Here is a 20,987-nt window from a genome sequence, read left to right on the forward strand (position 1 = left end):
CACTGGTCCCAGTCTTCTTGCTAACAGAGGGTGCGAGTTCAGCCTTTGGTTGAGGTCACGTGTTTATCAGCCCAGGCAGGGAAGATCGGAAGATCCAAGTTAAGAATCAGTCATGTTGACTGACTTGCATCCACTCCAGCTGGCACAAAACAAGACACTCGGAGCTTTTTTTTTTTTTTTTTTTTTTTTTTTTTTTTTTTTTTTTTTTTTTTAATCCTTTCAAATGCAATCTTTTCCAACATTGCCTCCAAACAAGCTTTGGTGCAGATATTTGGGCGCAGAGGGAGGAATGTGGAAAAAAGAAAAAAAAAAAGAAAAAAAAGAAAAAGCTAAACCAAACTCCCTGGTCAACCGCAGACTTCCTCTGGGGTACCCGGTTGGTCTTGTGTATTGTGGAAAGCTTCAGGACGCTTGGTTGTCCTCCCCTGAGCCCTGGGCCTCCAGGTTTGATTATCCAGGTACAGGCAGGAGTTACTCTAGTCTTCAAGTTCCCAGGAGGAGTCTAGACAGGTGCTCTACCGCTAAGCTACATCCTGAGACCTTTTTTTTTTTTTTTTAAATCGTTTTCCTTTGAGACAGGGTCTCAAAATTGTCCAGGCTAGTCTTGAACTTGTGATCCTCCTACCCAAGTCCCCCAAGTTCTAGGACTACAGGCCTGCGCCAAGCCCAGCTCCATTCCCCCCAAGTTAAAGGGTTGTCTGGGAGAAAAAGAATGGTGTTTATCTGTTTACATATGTGTGTGCATATATATATATATTTATGTATATAATAGGCTATATTAGAAAATTCTCTATTTATAAATATAAAACACTGGTATCCAAACATGACAAGGCTAACTAAAGTGCTTGACAGGAGGCAGGCACGCATACTCCGTAGGTAAAACTCCTCCACCCTGACAGCCAGGATGGGGGGGACAGCTGGGAAGAATTGAGGTGGAGAAAAGTGGGTGTGGCTGAGCCTGGAAAACAAAAGTACTGGACACCAGAAGCTCCGCAGTCCCAGCGCTGTCTGGTGGCTTTCAGCACCAGGCCTCATCTTTGCCCTACATTCTGGCCTTGCTTCTATCTGGGAGGGCTGCGGCAGCTTTGGAAGGTTGGGAGCGAGGAGCTGCTCCCTCTGGGGAAGGCTGCTGCTGGGGCTGGGCCTAACGTCTCTCCCCTCAGGCCAGGAGGGACAGGATCGAAGGCTGTCTTCATACTTAATAAATTTGACAGAAATACACCACCATGGGGCCTCCTGATGAGGGTATCTTTGCTCCTTCTGGACTTCTTCCTGGATATGCGTCCAGCGAGGAAGAGGAAGCCCCTGGGCGGCGGATCAGGAGGCCAGAGTCTGATTCATCTATAAGCCTCAAGCTACACTTCTAAACCTCCTCTAGTCCCAGATCCATAAGCCCCACAAACTAGGCCCAACCCCAGCCTCAGACCCACAGAAATGTCCCACAGGCAAATGGTCACCAGAGCTCTGAGGGGGGGCAGCAGACGTAGAAGTCACCCCCCACCCCAGTAGGGGAGAGCCCCTTCTTCCCTGATAACACAGTGCTACAAGAATGGGTTTGTGGTTGGAGGTTTGGAGGCAAACGCTGAGGGTCCAGTCTGCAAAGAGACAGCAAAAGGTTAATGGATTAGGGGAGACAGAAACTTCTGGAGCCCACCGAACATATCTACTCAAGGGACAGACAACATGGGATGAGGGGACACTAAAGGGAGTGAGGTATTGAGGGGGGCCTGAGAGCTGGGTGTGGAGGTACGCATCTGAAATCTCAGCACTCAGATGCTTGAGGCAAGAGGACCATGAGTTCTAGGCTAGCCTGGGGTACACAGTGTGACTTAATCTCAAAAAAGGGAGGAGGTGGTGTGTGTGTATGTGCGTGTGCTGGATCCATGGGTAAAAGCATTTACTATAAAACCATGGGTACCTGAGTTCAAATCCTCAGCACCCTTATAAAAAGCCAGGTGGTCGCACGAGCACCCGCAACCCCGGTATCCCTTGAGGGACAGAGCCTGGAGGATCGCTGGGGCTTGCCAGCCACCAGACTAGCTCCAGGTTCAGTGAGAGGCCCTATGTCAAGAAATGAAGGTGGAGGGTGATAAGGAAGGCCACCGGAAGTCCTCTGCCCTCTGTGAGTGCATGGACACACGGACATGCGTGCCAGGAAGGGATCTCAGTTATATCCCACGTCACCACCTTCTGGAAAGATCTGTGCATCTCCAATGTCACAGTGCAGTGCTTACCATGAAAGGATTGGTGGAGACCCCAGCCGGCTGGCTCAGTGGTCTCTGCCCCAGCTTAGAAGTCCCCAAGTCGCCAAAGGAAGAACCTAGGGGGCAAGGACAATAATTTGGTTGACTGTGTCTCTCCCACCTTCCTGAAGGGGAGCAGCTTGCTACATTCCCAGGGAAGAGCCAAGAGGGATCCTTCCAGAATTCTCCTTAGAAAAGCATGGAGCCATCAGGAGACAGCAGTAGCTCTGCAGCTCCTCTGGTGCCCCCTGCTGGTCAGAAAGGGGAATAGCTCAAGTCTCCGTCTGTACAGGCAACAAGCGTGTGTTCCCCCCCTCCACCCCGTAAATTGTCTTCCTAAGTTTCACTCAAGTACAGGCTAAAAACATATCCTTAAAAATACTTTGGCCTGGCAGTGGTGGCACAGGCCTTTAATCATAGCAAAAAAACCAGCCTGGTCTACAGAGTGAGTTGCAGGACAGCCAGAGCTACACAGAGAAACCCTGTCTTGGAAAAAGAAAACTTTAAGGCAGGTATGGTGGCACATGCCTTTAATCCCAGTACTTAGGAGTCCAAGGCGGGCAGATTTCTGTGAATTTGAGGCCAGCCTGGTCTACAGAGTGAGTTCCAAGACAGTCAGGGCTATATAGACAGACTGTCACAAAAACAACAAATAATCAAAACCATATATATATATATATATATATATATATATATATATATATATATATATAGTTTTATGAGACAGGGTTTGTGTTTAAATTTGTATTTATGTGTGTGTACATGCATGTATGCATGTGTATGCATGTGTCCATGGTTAGGAGCACATATTACTCTTTCAGAGGGACTCAAGTGCAGTTTCCAGCAGCTACAATGAATGGCTGATGAATTCTACAGCTCCAGGTCCATCCAGGGCATCTGATCCTTTTTGGGGGGGGGGGGGCTTTCAGAGTATGAATATCTATGCACACTCAATCAGAGACACATGTACACATAAATAGAAAGTTAAATTTATAAATTATGTCTGGACCTGGAGAGATGGCTTAGCAGTTAACAACACTGACTGCTCTTCCAGAGGTCCTGAGTTCAATTCCACAACCACATGGTGGCTCACAACCATCTGTAATGGGATCCGATGCCCTCTTCTGGTATGTCTGGAGACAGCTACAGTGTACTCATATAAATAAATAGATCTTTATAAAAATCATGAGTGTATTGAATTCCCTTTCTCATCAGTTCTTCAACACAGTTTAACGGCTATTTATATAACATTTCTGTTGCATTAGATACAAACAGGCAGCTGGGCAGTGGTGGTGCACACCTTGAATCCCAGCACTTTGGAGGCACAGACAGGTGGATCTCTCAGTTTGAGGCCAACCTGGTTTACAGAGTGAGTTCCAGACAGCCAGGGCTACACAGAGAAACCCTGTCTGGACAAACAGACAAGTATAGTGTCACATTTATGTAACCCCAGCACCTGGCAAGCTGGGATGATCAGGAATTCAAGGCTAGCTTGGGCTACATACTAATACCTATCTCAAAACAAAACAAAAAATAAGACAAGGTAAACAAGGGCTGGCAAGATGGACTAGTGGTAAAGGCTTCTGTTGCCTGAAGACCTGAGTTCGATTCCCAGGATCCACGAGGTGGAAGGAGAGACCTGTCTTATCACAAGTTGTCTTGACCTCGGTGGCAGTGCCATGCCATGCTCACCAAACACACACACACAAGTAAAAAACAAAACAGGCGAAGGCTGGAGAGATGGCTCTGCAGTTAGAAACACAACCCTCTCTCTCTTCTAGAGGGCCAAGGTTCGTATCATGGAGGAAAAAACCCCACACATACCAAATAAAATTCCTTTAAAATGGATATACACATGGAGAGACAGCAGTGTGTATAATAGGTTCCTTCTTCTTCTTCTTTTTTTTTTTTCTGGTTTTTGAGACAGGGTTTCTTTGTATAGCCTTGGCTGCCCTGGAACTCACTCTGTAGACCAGGCTGGCCTCGAACTCAGAAACCCACCTGCCTCTGCCTCCCAAGTGCTGGAACTAAAGGCGTGTGCCACCACTGCAGGTTTCTTCCTTCTTTATTGGACTGGGAGAGGAAGTGCCTGTGTGCCATGTAAACTCTACCAGTGAGCTCCACCCCGCCCTCTTTTCACTAAATGAGTATTCCCGGCAGGCCTCGCCCTTGTCTCAGCGTCTTGAGCAGCTGGGATTAATGCACATGCGCACTTAGCGTGTACAGTTTCTGTGTAAATGCAATACCATTTACATGAATATCTACAGAGTCCGGTGCGCATGCGGGGTGGGGGTGGGGTTCCTGGAACAGATCACACACGGTACTCAAGGGCTGCGCTGTCCGGATGTACAGTGGGGATACACAGAGGAAAGGGGGGGGCTCATACCCGGTCCCCTTACCGTTCTGCTGTTCGGCCAGCCCTGCCTGTGTGGGGAACACCGGTGCGGGGAAGGTACTGGCGAAGGCCCCGGAGGGTGGCACTGGCTGGAGAAGGCCTGGTCGAACACTGCCCATCCCAAAGCCAGGCCCTGTGGAGCGAGAGATGGGCGGCTTAGGCGGACGAGCTGACATTCCCCCCTCAATCTCCCCATATGGAAAATGGGGTCACTTTCCCCACAGTGGAAGGGACCCTGAATGAAGCCCTATAGCCATCCAACTTTTCACGACAAGCCTATGATGTCGCTGCAGTTGGGGTTCCTGGCTTGAAAGGCACAGGTCTTGTGAACCACACAGAAATGGGCCCACAGACAGGTGAACTGTGACCCCTCGCTGTGTCCCCTCCCCAGTTATGAGACAGGGCCTCATGTAGCCCAAGCTGTCCTTGAACTCACTGTGTAGCTAAGATGGCCTTGCACTCCTGATCTTAATGCCTACCTTCCCAGTGCTGGTCCAGGCCAGCCTGGTCTACATAGTGAGACTCTGTCTCAAAAACAGGATTTAAAGGATGGAGAGTCAAGAGAGAGAGGCAGGTGAGTGGAGGAGAGAGGGAGGAGGAGGGAGGCATGCCTCTTCCTCAGGTCGGTCCTCACGTGTATTTTCCTCTTAGCTGATGCACTGGATGCTCCTGTCTCTAACCCACATGCAGATCCATCCATCGGGGCACCCAGGCTCCCCCCTTCAGTGTCCCAACCTAAGCTTAGAGAACCATAGCAACGAACGGAGTTCCTTACTACCCCCTGTCCTTGTTTGTCAGCAAGGCCTAGCAGTCCCATGCCCTCCGCAGCCTCTATATTGTCTTAATTCCTCAAATCCTTTTAGCTCGATGGAGTCTCCGGAGGTCGCCTAGAGCTGAGTCACGCGCACACATGGTGCCTCTCATCCGTCAGCTCTCATGGTGGCCCAGCGAGATGGGTCCCATGCCTGTTTCAGGGATGAAAGTGGATCTGGGCATGATGGCACAGGCCTGTCATCCCAGCACCCTATATTGTCCCCTTAAACTCCTCAAATCCTTTTAGCTCGATGGAGTCTCAGGCCGGGCAAACAGGAGGTCGCCTAGAGCTGAATCCAGGCACACATGGTGAATACAAGGACAGGAAACTATGCGTGAGAACTGACCTGGGGAAGAGGCATGCCTCCCTCTCCCTCCCTCTCTCTCCTCTACTCACCTGCCTCTCTCTCTTGACTCTCCATCCTTTAAATCTCTGTTTTTGAGACAGAGTCTCACTATGTAGACCAGGCTGGCCCAGACCTTACTATGTATCCCAGCATGTCCTTGAACTTGTGACAATCCTCTCTCTTAAGCAGTACTGGTATTACAGGGCCACATCATTATGTGGCACTTTTTCTGTGACATTCTGTTTGTTATGGCATAGATGCTTCTATTTTTAGTCCACTAGGTGGCTTGATTTGCAGATGGAACTAGCCTGGGCTAGCTGGCAGGCAGTGGTGGGGAGGAACGGGATGTTGACTACTCTTTGGATGGTGAGAGACATAGGGTTAGGAGAGTCGGCACTCTAAAAAACATAGAAGTCAGGTTTGGGAACTTACCTGAGGCTAGACCATTGGGCTGGAATGGGTTGGTGGAAGGCAGCTGGGGTTGGGCAGGGGTGGCAAAGGGGTTGGTGAAGGCTGCTCACAACACAAAGAGAGACAGAGAGAGGTTAGAGGAAAAGATGTTTTGAGCCCTCAGTCTTGGGGTGCTTCTCCACCCCTCCCTGCAGGTCTTCACAGGTAGGACTCACCTCCAAAGGGGAGCCCTGCACTGCCGCTAACACCTGGCACAGCCGACTGCAACGCAGGAACCTGGCTGGGCATCCCAAAAACACTGTGGCACAGGGAGAGAGGTGGGAATGGGCATCTTCCAGGAAGAACAGAGCAAGGGGGCAAAGAAGTCAAGCCTGCTGTGTTACCCAAGGCTAGTCCGGGAAGCCAAGGGGAGACAAGTAAGTCACAAGGTGCTACCAGCCTGTGAAAATGCCACCAACCTTCAGGTGGGTCACCTTCATGTCTGGACCTACCTGCCAGGGAGACCTCCAGCAGCCATCCTGGGTCCCAGGAGGCTGCCCACATCTGTAAGGCTGTTGGGTTGACTGGCAGCCGCAAGGGGTGCAACAGCAAACGCAGACATCTGATTACTCCCTGGATGGGATAAAACAAGGGGGCCGGGCTGAGACCTGAGGGAAAGGCCAGAGGAGGAGATGGAGGTGGGGGAGGAGGTGGAGTGATGACAGGTGAGGCCCCTGCTGGACTCCTGCTAGTCCAGCTCTCCTGTGAGTACCTAGCGTAGGAGGGCTTGTCCCTTGAAGACTTCTGGGTAAGGCAACGAGGCCTCATCTTGGCTTGTCTTCGTTTATGCCGTACAGTTAGGTCTGTATATTCTAGACGCATGCCTGTCTCTCCAGCAAAGGCGGCATTCCTCCTTTCCTGTCTTTTTTTGAGACAGGTTCTCAATATATAGCTTAGGCTGGCCTTGGGCTTTCCTTCATCCTCTCACCTTAGCCTCCCAAGTGCTGGGATTCCAAATATGCCTGGAATATATGGCGCTAGGAATCAACTCCAGGGCTTTGTGTATAGACAGACACTCTATAAATAACACTCTGAGCTCCTGGTTAACTTCAAGAATCAGGCCGCGGTGGCACATGCTTTTAATATCAGCATTCAGGAGGCAGAGGCAGAGTGAGTTCAAGGCTAGCCTGGTCTACAGAGCGATCCCAGGACAGCCAGGGCTACACAGAGAAACTCTGTCTCAAAAAACCCAAACCAACCAAAGGAAATTAGTTTATTAACTGTACCTTGAATTAATCCTAGGCTCCAGTGCCCGTTAGATAAGTACCCTACCCTGGACCTAATGCCCCAGAGTCTCACTACATACCCAAGTAGACCTCAAACTGGCAGCAATCCTGCCTCAGCTTCCCGAGTTGCATGCTAGGCAAGAACTCTGCCACTGAGCCACGTACACTCCAGTTCCGGTTTCTTTCAAACCCTCCACTAGCGTAGTCTGAATTTCTATGCTCCCCGCTCCTAAAGGCTGTGTTTATTTATTTTTTTTCATTCCTTACGTTATTTGTGTGTGGGTGCTGAGTTCTTTTTACATGGGTTTTGGAGATCAAACTCAAAGTCATCAAGCGTTACCTTCGGAACTATCTCGGCAGCCTCCCCACGCCCTCCACCCATGCTTCCAACCACAAGGCAGGTGGATCCGGGTCGTGCCTGCCTGCCTCAGAGCACACGGGGTTTCGGAGCTGATGCAGCTACCTACAGGAGCGAGTCAACTCTTCGTTCGTTCGTTCGGTTTTGCCTGGGTCACCATGTTCCAACTGCTTCCCCCAGGGAACGAGCGAGCGCTTTCTACCCTCGCTGGCTCCTGCTGGATCATAGTCTGTGAAGTGTTTCCCTGCGGACACTAGAGGGCAGAGCTGGGCTTCAACCCGGGTCACCCACTGAGCCGCCACCAGCTCCAAAGCTCCAAAGCGGCAGTTTAATATTTATTTATTTTGCATAGAGGGGTGCACATGGCGGTCAGAGGACTTGTAGTAGCTGGTTTCCTTGTTCCGTCACGTGGGTTCTAGGGATCAACCTCAGGTCATCGGGCTTGGCAGCGAAAGCCTTTACCCACTGAGCTCCAAGAAACTGCACATTTAGCAACTTACCCTCTTGGTACGCCTGACATACACAACACAGCCTTTCAGAAGAGCTACCCACCGCTCACAATCTCTAAAGGCTAGACAGCTTTATCTGCCTGTGTGGCTGGGGATGGAACCCAGGGCCTCGCATGTGCTAGGCAGGTGCTCTACCACTGAGCTACACCCTCCGCCCAACAGCTCCAAGTGCACAGTGGGGATCTTCCCATAGTGGCAGGGGATGGGTTAGGGAGTGGCCTGTCAGCTGTTAGAGCCGGCCAGGCCCGATGTCTAGAAAAGGCTGTGAATCTCGGGACGTTCTTCTTGCTATCCTTCTTTTCCCAGATAGATACCAGCTCTGCTGGAATGTAAACACTTGTGCTATAGGCAAGCATCCTTCCAACCTTTACCCTCTCTTGTGTCTTTTCAGACAGGGTCTCATGTAGCCCAGGCTAGCCTCAAACCCCTTTATGTGGCTGATGGCTTCAAACTTCTGACCCTCCTTCCTTCACTATCCTGAGTGACAGGATTATAGGCCTGGCCTACCACGCCTGGTTTATGTGGTGATAAGGACCAAATCTAGAAACCTGGAAAAGCTATGCAAGCACCGTAACAATTGAACTATGAATAAATATTTAAAATTTTAAAACTTTTGAAGATTTAAAAAAAATTTTTTACTTGTATGAGCATTTTGCTTGCACGTGTGTGTGTGTGTGTACACTATGTATATGCCTCATGTGCACACAGGCCAGAAGAGGGTAACAGATCCCCTAAAACTGGAGTTACAGATGTTGTGAGCTACCATATAGGTGCTGGGACTCGAACCTGGGTCCTCTGGAGAGTAGCCAGTGCTCTTAACTATTGTTCTTGCACCTTGAGAGTTTCTGGGATTAGACTCTGATGGTCAGGATTGGCAGCAAACACCTTTAACCAATAGGTCATCTTGTCAGCCTGGATTTTATCTGTTATCCGGATAAACTGGTGAAGGCTTGAGGACGGAGAGTTCAAGACCAATGTGGGCAACTTAGTATGATCTTGTTCCAAACTAAAAAATGATGGTGATGTAGCTCAGTAGTAAAGTTACCTGCCTAGAGCTGGGCGGTGGTGGCGCACGCCTTTAATCCCAGCACTTGGGAGGCAGAGGCAGGCGGATTTCTGAGTTCGAGGCCAGCCTGGTCTACCGAGTGAGTTCCAGGTCAGCCAAGGCTATACAGAGAAACCCTGTCTCGAAAAACCAAAAAACCAAAAAAAAAAAAAAAAAAAAAAAAAAGTTACCTGCCTAGAATCCCCCAGTGAGGGGCTGGGGCCATGGCTCAGTGGTAGAGCCCCTGCCTAGAATCCCCCAGTGAGGGGCTGAGGTGTGGCTCAGTGGTAGAGCCCCTGCCTAGAATCCCCCAGTGAGGGGCTGGGGTGTGGCTCAGTGGTAGAGCCCCTGCCTAGAATCCCCCAGTGAGGGGCTGGGGCCATGGCTCAGTGGTAGAGCCCCTGCCTAGAATCCCCCAGTGAGGGGCTGAGGTGTGGCTCAGTGGTAGAGCCCCTGCCTAGAATCCCCCAGTGAGGGGCTGGGGTGTGGCTCAGTGGTAGAGCCCCTGCCTAGAATCCCCCAGTGAGGGGCTGGGGTGTGGCTCAGTGGTAGAGCCCCTGCCTAGAATCCCCCAGTGAGGGGCTGGGGGCGTGGCTCAGTGGTAGAGCCCCTGCCTAGAATCCCCCAGTGAGGGGTTGGGGGCGTGGCTCAGTGGTAGAGCCCCTGCCTAGAATCCCCCAGTGAGGGGCTGGGGGCGTGGCTCACTGGTAGAGCCCCTGCCTAGAATCCCCCAGTGAGGGGCTGGGGGCGTGGCTCAGTGGTATAGCTGTTGCCTGATGCTGACACAACATGTAATTCCCAGTACCACAAAATCAATCAAGCAATCAAACCAAAGCAGCCCTGCAGTTCTCAGTGACACAGTGGGACTGTGTGGGTAGAGTCAGGAAGTCTTAGTTCTGCCATGCTGTGTTGCACAAGTAGACAATCAGTTTTATAATGCTGTATTTTTTTTTTTTTCCATTCTGGTGATGGAACCCAGGCCCTCGTTTGCTCTAATTACACACTTTACTACTTGAACCACACCCTGGCAACATTTTATTTTATTTATTTCTGAGACAGGGTCTCATCATGTAGCCCTTGTTGGCCTGGTACTTGAGATGTAGATCAGGCTGGCCTCGAACTTACAGAGGCTTCCCAAGTACTAGGATTAAAGGCATGTGCCATCATGCCCAGCTACATTTTAAGGACTTCAGAGGACCCTGGGTAGGCTGAGGGCTGTGGAAGAAGCACTCACCAAAGCTGTAACTTCCAGTTAGCATCCGATTGGCTGCCAATGAGGGTGGAGAAGGGAAAAAGAGTATGAGTCATGGCTTGTCCCTAGACATCTGGTCTCTACAGCCCTCCAGCTGCCAACTCCTGGTGTCCAGGGCAGCCAAGAGAAGAGAGGTGGGGCTGTGGAGACTGAGATCTGGGGGGTTTGGAAAGAACTAAGGGTTGAAAGGGACCTCAAGAGTCTCCTGCAATTTCTAATAGTACAGCCCTCCGTTTCAAAGACCCTTCATCTTGGAAGAGACGGGTGTGGATGCCCGGGGATTACCTTTTACTTGACCTGGCCACTTGACCCTTTGAGACAGGATATCACAAACAATAAGAACAGGACGCATATATTTTTTATAGGACTCAGCCCTCGGGTATTCCCAGTCAGAAATGTTCTGTGTGGGTTGGAGGAGCACTAAGCCGGGTTAGCGGGTAAAGACACTTGTCATGCAAGTCTGAAGACGCAAGTTCGATCCCCAGGACCCACAATGAAAGAAGCGACCAGTCACGGAAGCTGTCATCTGACCTATACATGAGGTGTGTGGCACGCTCGGGTCTACCGAGTGTGTGCACGTGTGTGTGCACACAAATACGTAAAACAAAATATTTTTTAAAACAAGAAAGAAAATTGTCTTGGGTAGAATCCTAACCAATGTTGTAGCAATTTTCCTTTTGCGAAAAATAGGGCATGCCTTTAATCCCAGCACTTGGGAGGCAGAGGCAGGCGGATTTCTGAGTTCGAGGCCAGCCTGGTCTTCAGAGTGAGTTCCAGGACAGCCAGGGGCTACACAGAGAAACCCTGTCTCGAAAAACCAAACCAACCAACCAAACAACCAAACAAAAAATGAAAAATGGGATGACAGTGGCCCCTGTCTGTGGCTGGCAGGCCCCACACTCTGTCACCCTTCAAGAAGAAGCAGTTTTATATACATCCTTCACAGTCATCCGGTCCGTGTGGTCAATGGGGATGCGAAGGAAGGAAGAATAATGTATGGACGTGGAGCGGGGATGCTATTGAGAGAGGCTGGGAATGGATGAGGCAGTCTACCTGCAGGGGGCGGCTGGGCCTGGAAGGGGGCTTGGACCGATGGAGGGAGGCTTCCAAAGGCGGAAGGGCTGGGGCTGCTGCCGAAGGCATCGAAGTTGGCAAACCCTCCGTGAGGAGTCTGGTCTACGGGAGGAAGGGACACAAACACAGCATGAAGGAAACGTAGACACAGCCGGATGCTGCTGAATCTCAACTGAGGAAGTGCCTCTGCCAGACATGGTGGTGCATGTTTTAATAACAACACTAGGGAGGTAGAGGCAACAGATGTCTGTGGGTTCAAGGCCAGCCTGGTCTATACAGTGAGTTCTAGGGCAGCCAAGGCTCTGTAGAGAACCCCCTTCCCCGCCAAAAGAAAGTGTCTCCATCAGACTGATTTATAGCAGGTGAGTTTGTGGGAGCACTTTCTCGATTAATATGGGAGGACCGAACCCCACGGAGGCAGTGCCATCCCTGGGCGGGTGGTCCAGGGCTGTATAACAAAGAAGGCTGATGAATGTACAGAGCAAGCCCACAGCGACATGGTGAGATCCTGTCTCAGAAGATCAAAACCCAAAAGAAAACAGGCTGAGCAAGCCTTGAGGAACAAGCCTGCAAGCGCAATCCCCCAGTTTCTGCTTCAGTCCCTGACTTGAGTTCTTACTAGGACTTCCTTCAAGGGGCTCCGAACCAGGACATGGAAGCCATGGTGGTTCACACCTGTGACCCCAGCACTCAAGAGGCTGGACTGAGATCATATCATGAGTTCGAGACCAGCCTACACTCCATAATACTAAGGCCTTATTTCCAAAACAGTCTCCTTCCCTCCTGTCTGCTGGAAGGCAGCTCAGTCCCCAGAGTCTATGTGATTAGCTTATAATCTCAGCACTGGAAACTCAGAGACAGGTGGACCCCTGAGTCGCTATGACCCACCAGCCCAGCATATGTGGCAAGGTCAAGGCCAGCAAGAAACTGGTTTTTGTTTGTTTTACTTTCATTGAAAAGGTCGGTGCTGAAGAGATGGCTCAGTGGTGAAGAACACTTTTTTTTTTTTTTTTCTGGATGACCAGGGTTTGACAGCCAGTACTCACATGGTGGCCCACAGGCATCTATAACTCTAGTCCCAAGGGCTCTAAAGCCCTCGTCGTAGCTGCGGGCACTGGGTATGCATGTGGTGCACATACATACATACATACATACATACATACATACCATGCAAAACATTCAGACATGTGAAGTAAATAAATCTAAAACAAGAAAAAGTATAAGAGAGAGGGAGAGAGAGAGAGAGAGCTGGTACTCAAGGAACAGTAGCCAGGGCAGATATGTTAGCTTCGTAGGCTGCTCAGCCTGCTTTCTCACCCAGCCTGGAGCACCTGCCCAGGGATGGCGTTGCCTTCACTGGGAGGGGCCCTCCCATAGCTCCCTCCTGTAAGTGCACACACATAAACGTGCACACACATAAATGTGGGGACAATTATTCAGCTCTTTACTCTCTGGTTTCAGCCTCCTGAGTACCGGGACTATAAGCACACACCACCACACCCGGCTCCCTTCTTTCTGGCTTAGCAGAGATAAAGTAATCAAACGGGTTCTCTGACTGCTGAAGGACTCGCTGGGAGCCCCCACTGATATGTTTTATGGCTAAACTACCAAGTATAACGCATGCTGCTCCTTGACCCCAGCCACAAAGAAAAGTCAGGCCCCAGTGGACTGAATGTCTTTGCGGTAATACATACATGGTGTAGACAGGTTCTTGCCGCGGGCTTGCACTCACCTCCAAAGCCTGGGAATGAGGCAAAGGCTGGCGCCATCTGAGGAGCAGCAAAGGGGTCTCCGCCGATATCGGCCAGCAGGTCAGTGCTGGCTTTCTTGGTGGATGAATGGGAAGGAGGCTGTGAGCTCCATGCCTGTGCTGTGCGTGCCTGAGTCTGGCTGACAGACTTGAGAAAGAATTGTGTGTGATGCTTAGAATCCCACACGTGACCTGGGTCCCTCCAGAGCTACTCAGGCTGCCCCCAAACAGTTAAGCGGGAGAAGGCAGAGTAAGCTGGTGTCCTCAGCTGAGAGGCTTCCCATGTAGATGTTGCCCAAGCTCCTCACATCCCCACAGGAGGCGTTTAGAACATATAGAAGTAACCCTCTAGCAATGTGTCCCACAACGCTCAGCAGCGCTCGCCTCTGCATATTCCCTGCCCCCACTCCCCATCCCCCCAAGACAGGATTTGTGTAGCCCTGGAGGTTCTCGAACTTGAACTCCCAAAGATCCACCTGTCTCTGCTTCCTGAGTGCTGGGACTAAAGGCGTGTGCCACCGACGCCCAGCTCACCCCTTATCCTTGCCAGCTACAGGAAGCACTGCTCTAGATCCTTTGAAGGGAGGGTCCAGACTGAAGTCATTGTCCCCATCTCCCTAACCACCACTTTCTGCCAGGGTCTAGGTATCCAGATGTAAGCTAGAGGTAGCAGCACCGCTGAGAAGCAGCTTTCAGCTCCTGGATTGACAATGTGCGATCTGACTTAGGAAAGCGACGCCCCTGTCCCATGCAATCTAAAGCAAGTCTCAGTGGAGATGTGAGGATCAGGTCTGAGGGTTACCTGGTTTGAACTGGTAGCGGCATCAGAGAGAGATGGTACAGGATCTCCCAGAAGTGTCCGAATGGGTTTCCCTTCTGGGACAGAGCCCTGGACAGGGGTAGCAGAGACACTGCCTTTGCTGTAAGAGGGTCCTTTGACTTGCTCTGGGGGGACATACCTGTGAGGAACAGTTATGCAGAGAGAGAAAACCATGGACCATGTTCACCTAAGGTGGTTAGAAAAACAGAAGATACAGGGTCAAAATCTTTATTGTTTCTTTACTAATTCCCGTCTGTGAATAAAAAGAACTTCATGATGCACATCTTTGATCTCAGCACCTGGGATGTAGAGACAGGTAGATCTCTGAGTTCTAGGCCAGCCTGGTCTACGTGGTGAGTTGCAGGACAGCCAGGGCTATACAGAGAAACCCTATTTCAAACCCTCCCCCAACATCTTCTGTGAGCAGGGCTTTGTGCATGGTAGTTAAGTGCCAAGCCCCCAGCCCCTCACTGGGGGATTCTAGGCAGGGGATCTACCACTGAGCCACACCCCCAGCCCCTCACTGGGGGATTCTAGGCAGGGGCTCTACCACTGAGCCACACCCCCAGCCCCTCACTGGGGGATTCTAGGCAGAGGCTCTACCACTGAGCCACACCCCCAGTCCCTCACTGGGGGATTCTAGGCAGAGGCTCTACCACTGAGCCACACCCCCAGTCCCTCACTAGGGGATTCTAGGCAGGGGCTCTACCACTGAGCCACGCCCCCAGCCCCTCACTGTGGGATTCTAGGCAGGGGTTCTACCACTGAGCCACACCCCCAGCCCCTCACTGGGGGATTCTAGGCAGAGGCTCTACCACTGAGCCACACCCCCAGTCCCTCACTGGGGGATTCTAGGCAGAGGCTCTACCACTGAGCCACACCCCCAGTCCCTCACTGGGGGATTCTAGGCAGGGGCTCTACCACTGAGCCACACCCCCAGTCCCTCACTGGGGGATTCTAGGCAGAGGCTCTACCACTGAGCCACACCCCCAGTCCCTCACTGGGGGATTCTAGGCAGAGGCTCTACCACTGAGCCACACCCCCAGTCCCTCACTAGGGGATTCTAGGCAGGGGTTCTACCTCTGAGCCACGCCCCCAGCACCCTAAGGCATGAGGTACCACATACAGCTGCCCCTTGGGTATCTTTTTTCCCCTGAGACAGGGTTTCTCTGTGTAGCCCTGGCATTGAACTCATTGAGATCTACCTGAAATTAAGGCTTCTACCACCACCACTGGTACACCTTGGATATTTTTCTTTGCTTTACATTAAAAAGTTTATCATCATCATCATCATCATCTGTGTGTCACATATACAAGTTCAGCTGTACATGCATGTGTGCCACTGAAGGTCAGATGACAGCTTGCATGTGGTATGTTTGCTCCTTCTATCATGTGGCTCCTCAGGTCTGAACTCAGGTCAAATCGGGTGCCTTTACCTGCTAAGCCATCTTGCTGTCATTGTTTTTGGCCTTTTGGGACATGGTATCACATGTACCCATAGATGACTTGAACTAATCCTCCTGCCTCCACTTCCAGAACACTGCAATTGCGGGTATATACCACCATGCCCAGCTTTGATAAATCTCTGTTCAGAAATGCCACCCCCAAACCCATGTTGTGGCTATTTTCTACTTTTTAAGTGATTTTTTAATTGTTTTTATTTTTCTGAGACAGGGTTTTTCTATGTAGCTGTGGCTATCCTGAAACTTGATATGTAGATCAGGCTGGCCTTGAACTCACAGAGATCTCTGCCTGCCTCTGCTTCGAGTGTTGGGGTTCATGGTGTGTGCTACCAAACCCAGATTCTTTAAAAGAATTTTGTAATTAGCATATGTTATTTGTAAAAAAAAAAAAAAATGGGTATCTTTCCTTCTTTGGACATCTCAAGACATCTTGGTTTTAAGTAATCACAGATATGATAATACAGATAGAACAGTGATCTTATTTTCAACTTCATTGTTGAGGGGGCCCTTTCTTTTTCTGGGTCTCCCGTCTCTGTCTCTGTCTGTCTCTGTTTCTGTCTCTCTCTCTCTGTCTCTCTGTCTCTCTCTGTCTCTCTCTGTCTCTGTTAGGGATTGAAACCCAGGGCCTCCTGCAGATTACACTGAAGCCCTTTCTGTACCTTTTATTTTGAGACAGAGTCTCACTGACTTGCCAGGGCTGGCCATGAATTCATTTCCATAGCCCAAACAGGTCCTGACTACTCCCTCCTTGTCTCTCAGTCTCTGGAGAAGCTGGATCACCAAGCTGCATCACCAGGCTTCCCTAGATTTCTCCTTTCAGTCCCGCAGAGCGTGTCTGTATCTTATCCAGTCTGCCCTGACCTCCAGTTCTTGCTGGAGAAAACTCCCTCCCCAGTCCCCACATACACCCTTTATTCTGCAAGCATCTTAATGCTAGGCTAGGATACCCCAGCGAGGTGGTCTCGGAGATGGCTCAGTGGGTGAAGTGCTTGATTTATAACCACGGGGTCTGGAGTTCAGGTCCCCAGCACCCATATAAAGTTAGGTGTGCTGACAAGCAGATCTCTCTACAATCTCAGCTCTAAGAGCGGAGACAGTAGGTCCCAGGGGCTCACCAGGCAACCAATTTAGTTAAACTGGTGAGCGCTGGGTTCAGTAAAAGACCCTTCCTCAAAAACTGAAGCGCCAGTGATTTCGCTCAGTGTATTAGGATACGTGCTGCCAAGACTGACGATCTGTGTCCAATCCCTGAGACCCACAAGCAAGAATCTGCTCCACGAAGCTGTCCTCGGACCTCTACACATGTGCCCTGCACACACAGATGCACACACACATATACAAGAGCCACTGAGCTGTAGAACCTGCCTCCTGGCTCCAGTCATTCCCCAAGAGAGAGGACGTCAAGACTGCAGGGTTAGGGCTAGGGGATGTGGCTCCATGGGCACAACGTTGGCCAAACATCCATGAAGCCTTGGATTTGATTCCCAACATCACATAAACCAGGAGTGGTGGTGCACACATGTAATCCTCACACTCGGAAGGCAGGAGCAGGGGAATCTAAAGCTCAAGTTTGTCCTTGGATATATACAGTTCAGGGTCAACCCGGGCTCCATGCCTTAAACAAACAGAACTGCAGGGTTAATGACTAATAACAACATCTTCTTTCATGTTAATTTCTTATTGCATTATTTTGGAATAGGGACTCGTAGTCCAGGTTTGCCCAGAACACTTACTCAGTAGCCAAGAATAACCTTAAATTTCCCCTCCCTCCCTCCCTCCCTCCCTCCTTCTCTCTCTCTCTCTTTCTTTCTCTCTTTTTCTCTTTCTTTCTTTCTGAGGCAGGGTTTCTCTGTGTAGCCCTGGCTGTCCTGGAACAAGTTTTGTAGATCAGGCTAGCCTCGAACTCACAGAGCTTCACCTGCCTCTACCCTACAGAATGCTGGGACTAAAGGTGTACACCACTACCATCCAGCTATGACCTTGAATTTCTAACTCTCCTGCCGTAGTGTTGGGATTATGGGCATGAACCAATACTCTCAGTTTCAACTGTTACTCTGAAGTCAGAATTTAGCTTTAATTGAATCTGGGAGTTGGAGTGAGGAAAAAAACCTGGTTGTAGAGAAACACCAGTTATACTTTGGAAATGGAATTTGTCAGCAAACTGTCTTGGACATGTCTCTTTCTCCCTCCTTACCATCTTTTTTTCTCGTATTTTTCTTGGAGAAACTCCTTCACCTTCTGAGGATCCCTGGAATCTGGTATCAATGATGTCCGGGCGTCAAAAAGACCGAGCCAGATCTTCCGGCAGACCTGAAGGGACGGGAACGGCACAATGTCCCAAGAGTAAACGGCATTGTTAGTGAACCTCTGATTAATGCCAGACCAATATCTTCAAAGATAAAATATCTACTGAGCCTGGCTACAGAGTGTGTGTTGGGGGATTCACATGTGCCTACACAACAGACATAATCCCTGCCTCACAGTTTATAACCGAATAGATCAGGCCTTATGTAAACATACAATACATGTAAGGCAGACACAGCACATACTAAAAATATGAATTAAAAATACATCCCAAAAGAAACTTTGGGGGCTGGTAAAAAAAAAAAAAAAAAAAGCAAGTGGCCTGAGCTGGATCCCTAGACCTATATAGTGAAAGCAGAGAACCAACTTGTAAAAGTTATCCTCCGTTACAATAGATAGACAGATTGACAGACAGACACACAGACACACAGACACACAAAATAGAGAAATGTAAAGAAAAAAGTTTTTCAAAGGAAGCTATTGGGTTTTCCAGCCATCTTGAGGCAAAGCTTTGCTACCCAGTGGCGCACGTAAAGCTGCAGCCTCCACCTCCTCCTCCTGCTCACCTCATTTCCCCGAGATTGGAGGAACAGGACTTCAGGCTCAGTGAAAGTTGTCATGGAGATGGACTTGACTCGATGAGGGGGGTTCAGGCCTCTCCTGTAGGAAAGAAACAGAGTGGTGAGCTGTGGCAGGTGTGTGCACGGAAGGAGTGAAGACGGAGAAATGAAATAACAGCACATAAGATGGTCTCAGTTAGGATCCCATCCAAGGGCTAGGGCGTGGCTCAGTGGTAGAACCCCTGCCTAGAATCCCCCAGTGAGGGGCTGGGGTGTGGCTTACTGGTAGAGCCCCTGCCTAGAATCTCCCAGTGAGGGGCTGTGGGCGTGGCTTAGTGGTAGAGCCCCTGCCTAGAATCCCCCAGTGAGGGGCTGGGGTGTGGCTCAGTGGTAGAGCCCCTGCCTAGAATCCCCCAGTGAGGGGCTGGGGTGTGGTTCAGTGGTAGAGCCCCTGCCTAGAATCCCCCAGTGAGGGGCTGTGGGCGTGGCTTAGTGGTAGAGCCCCTGCCTAGAATCCCCCAGTGAGGGGCTGGGGCGTGGCTCAGTGGTAGAGCCCCTGCCTAGAATCTCCCAGTGAGGGGCTGTGGGCGTGGCTTAGTGGTAGAGCCCCTGCCTAGAATCCCCCAGTGAGGGGCTGGGGTGTGGCTCAGTGGTAGAGCCCCTGCCTAGAATCCCCCAGTGAGGGGCTGGGGTGTGGTTCAGTGGTAGAGCCCCTGCCTAGAATCCCCCAGTGAGGGGCTGGGGGCGTGGCTCAGTGGTAGAGCCCCTGCCTAGAATCCCTCAGTGAGGGGCTGGGGACGTGGCTCAGTGGTAGAGCCCCTGCCTAGAATCCCCCAGTGAGAAGGAGTATAGTTTATCAGTTAAAAATTGACTGGCTTAGTAAACACAAGGCCCTTGTTTCTATTCCCAATACTGGAAAACAAACAAAAACTCAAGAACAAAGTCCTGCCAAGGGCCAGCAAGATGGTTTAGAGGGAGCTTGTGGCAGAGCTTGCTGATCTGAGGACCTGAGACCCACACAATAGGAGAGAAATGTTGCCTCCAAATTCTTGTTTGACCTCCATGTGCACAGTGACATCCCCCATACACTAAGTAAATGTAAAAAAAAAATTAAATACCCCTATTAAAAGCTAATTCCGAATATCAGGAAAAAACATAAATGAGAATATTCTGGGAACTTCAAATGAGAAACAAGAAGAGAGACAAACACGTTGTGGCCCTGTTAGTGACTTTGGAGAAGGAGACTCCTCTTTGAGGCTGGCTCAGATCCTGTCCAGTGCTCAGCCTGTGGCTGAGGGTGACTTCTGGGAGCTGAGACATTTGTCACATCCCATTTCCCGCTGTTATTCTAGATCTGTGGCAACGCATCCCGAGGACCCATAGGCATCGCCAAGCATGAAGTACGGCAGAAAAGCGACCCTTGACTAACACTGCCACAGTAAAGAGAGGCTATGCGGAGCAGAGTGGGTAAGTGGAAGACGCTGCCGTGGTCCCTTAACAGAAGGACAGAGTTGCGGTCCACCTCCTTTCAGGAAGCCATATCTGGAAAAAGAAATATCCCAGGCGTCCCTCTTCCAAGATCTTTTAATAAAGCAGGAAGAAATTTAAAAACTTCAGCCATGAGATGGAAAGACACAGGCCCACAGATCCGTTAACTCCCTGGAGAGCCAGCTTCTCCCATAGACACCCTGTGGGGGTTACAGTAGAAAAGAAAGATTTCTTACTCCTAGTCACTTGCCCTTCTGGGGTTCTAATGGGAAACCAGAGGTTCAGCTAGGTGAGGGCTTCGTGTTTTCCCCTTTCCTTTTCCCTTTTAAAGATTTGTTTATTTGTTTATTTATTTACTTTATGTATATGAGTACACTGTTGCTGTCTTCCAACACACCAGAAGAGGGCATCTGATCCCATTACAGATGGCTGTGAGCCACCACGTGGTTGCCGGGAACTGAACTCAGGACCCCTGGAAGAGGAGTTAGTGCTCTTAACCTCTGAGCCGCCTCTCCAGCCTCAGTTTCCCCTTTCTTAAGTTAAATGTATCTAGTTACTTATTCATCCCGTAAGTCAGAGGACAACCTGCAGGACTCTGTTCTCTCCTTCCACCGTGGGGAATGTCAGGCTTGGTGGCAAGTGCCTTCGCCCACTGCTGGCCCGTCTGAGCAGCCCCCAGGTCCTCCTTTCCTCATACTTGAGCTTCTACTCCAGTCTAGAGCATTACCCTCATCTTAAAACAAAACCAGCCAAGCCAGAACAAGTAAATTAGACCAGGACGCGGCGGACCACAGACTCAAGCAAGCAAGTCTCTGATACTGAGGCATCTTTGGCTTTGAAACACTAGGTAGGGCCTCGGACCATAGCTTAGTTGGTAGGATGTTTATATG

General features: G+C 50.3%; 1 protein-coding gene across 6 annotated transcripts in view; it reads right to left on the reverse strand.

Moving 5' to 3' along the window:
- Positions 1-522: 522 nt before the first annotated feature.
- Positions 523-20,987, reverse strand: part of Agfg2 (ArfGAP with FG repeats 2) — a 34,738-nt gene continuing 14,273 nt past the window's right edge. Inside the window, exons 2-13 of one of the 6 annotated variants that reach the window (XM_076923332.1) lie at positions 18,616-18,709; positions 17,940-18,055; positions 14,265-14,421; positions 13,445-13,610; positions 11,692-11,814; positions 10,621-10,653; positions 6,701-6,821; positions 6,425-6,507; positions 6,231-6,311; positions 4,643-4,771; positions 2,235-2,320; positions 523-1,595 (exon numbers count right to left, since the gene is read on the reverse strand). In XM_076923332.1, coding sequence (XP_076779447.1) covers positions 1,542-1,595; positions 2,235-2,320; positions 4,643-4,771; positions 6,231-6,311; positions 6,425-6,507; positions 6,701-6,821; positions 10,621-10,653; positions 11,692-11,814; positions 13,445-13,610; positions 14,265-14,421; positions 17,940-18,055; positions 18,616-18,709 — 1,243 coding nt within the window. In that variant the 3' untranslated portion in view covers positions 523-1,541. The remainder of the gene's footprint in view (positions 1,596-2,234; positions 2,321-4,642; positions 4,772-6,230; positions 6,312-6,424; positions 6,508-6,700; positions 6,822-10,620; positions 10,654-11,691; positions 11,815-13,444; positions 13,611-14,264; positions 14,422-17,939; positions 18,056-18,615; positions 18,710-20,987) is intronic. The other 5 variants (XM_076923334.1, XM_076923333.1, XM_076923335.1 and 2 more) reach the window with 5 other exon arrangements.

Source organism: Arvicanthis niloticus, chromosome 24, assembly GCF_011762505.2.
Source record: "Arvicanthis niloticus isolate mArvNil1 chromosome 24, mArvNil1.pat.X, whole genome shotgun sequence".
NCBI lineage: Eukaryota > Metazoa > Chordata > Mammalia > Rodentia > Muridae > Arvicanthis > Arvicanthis niloticus.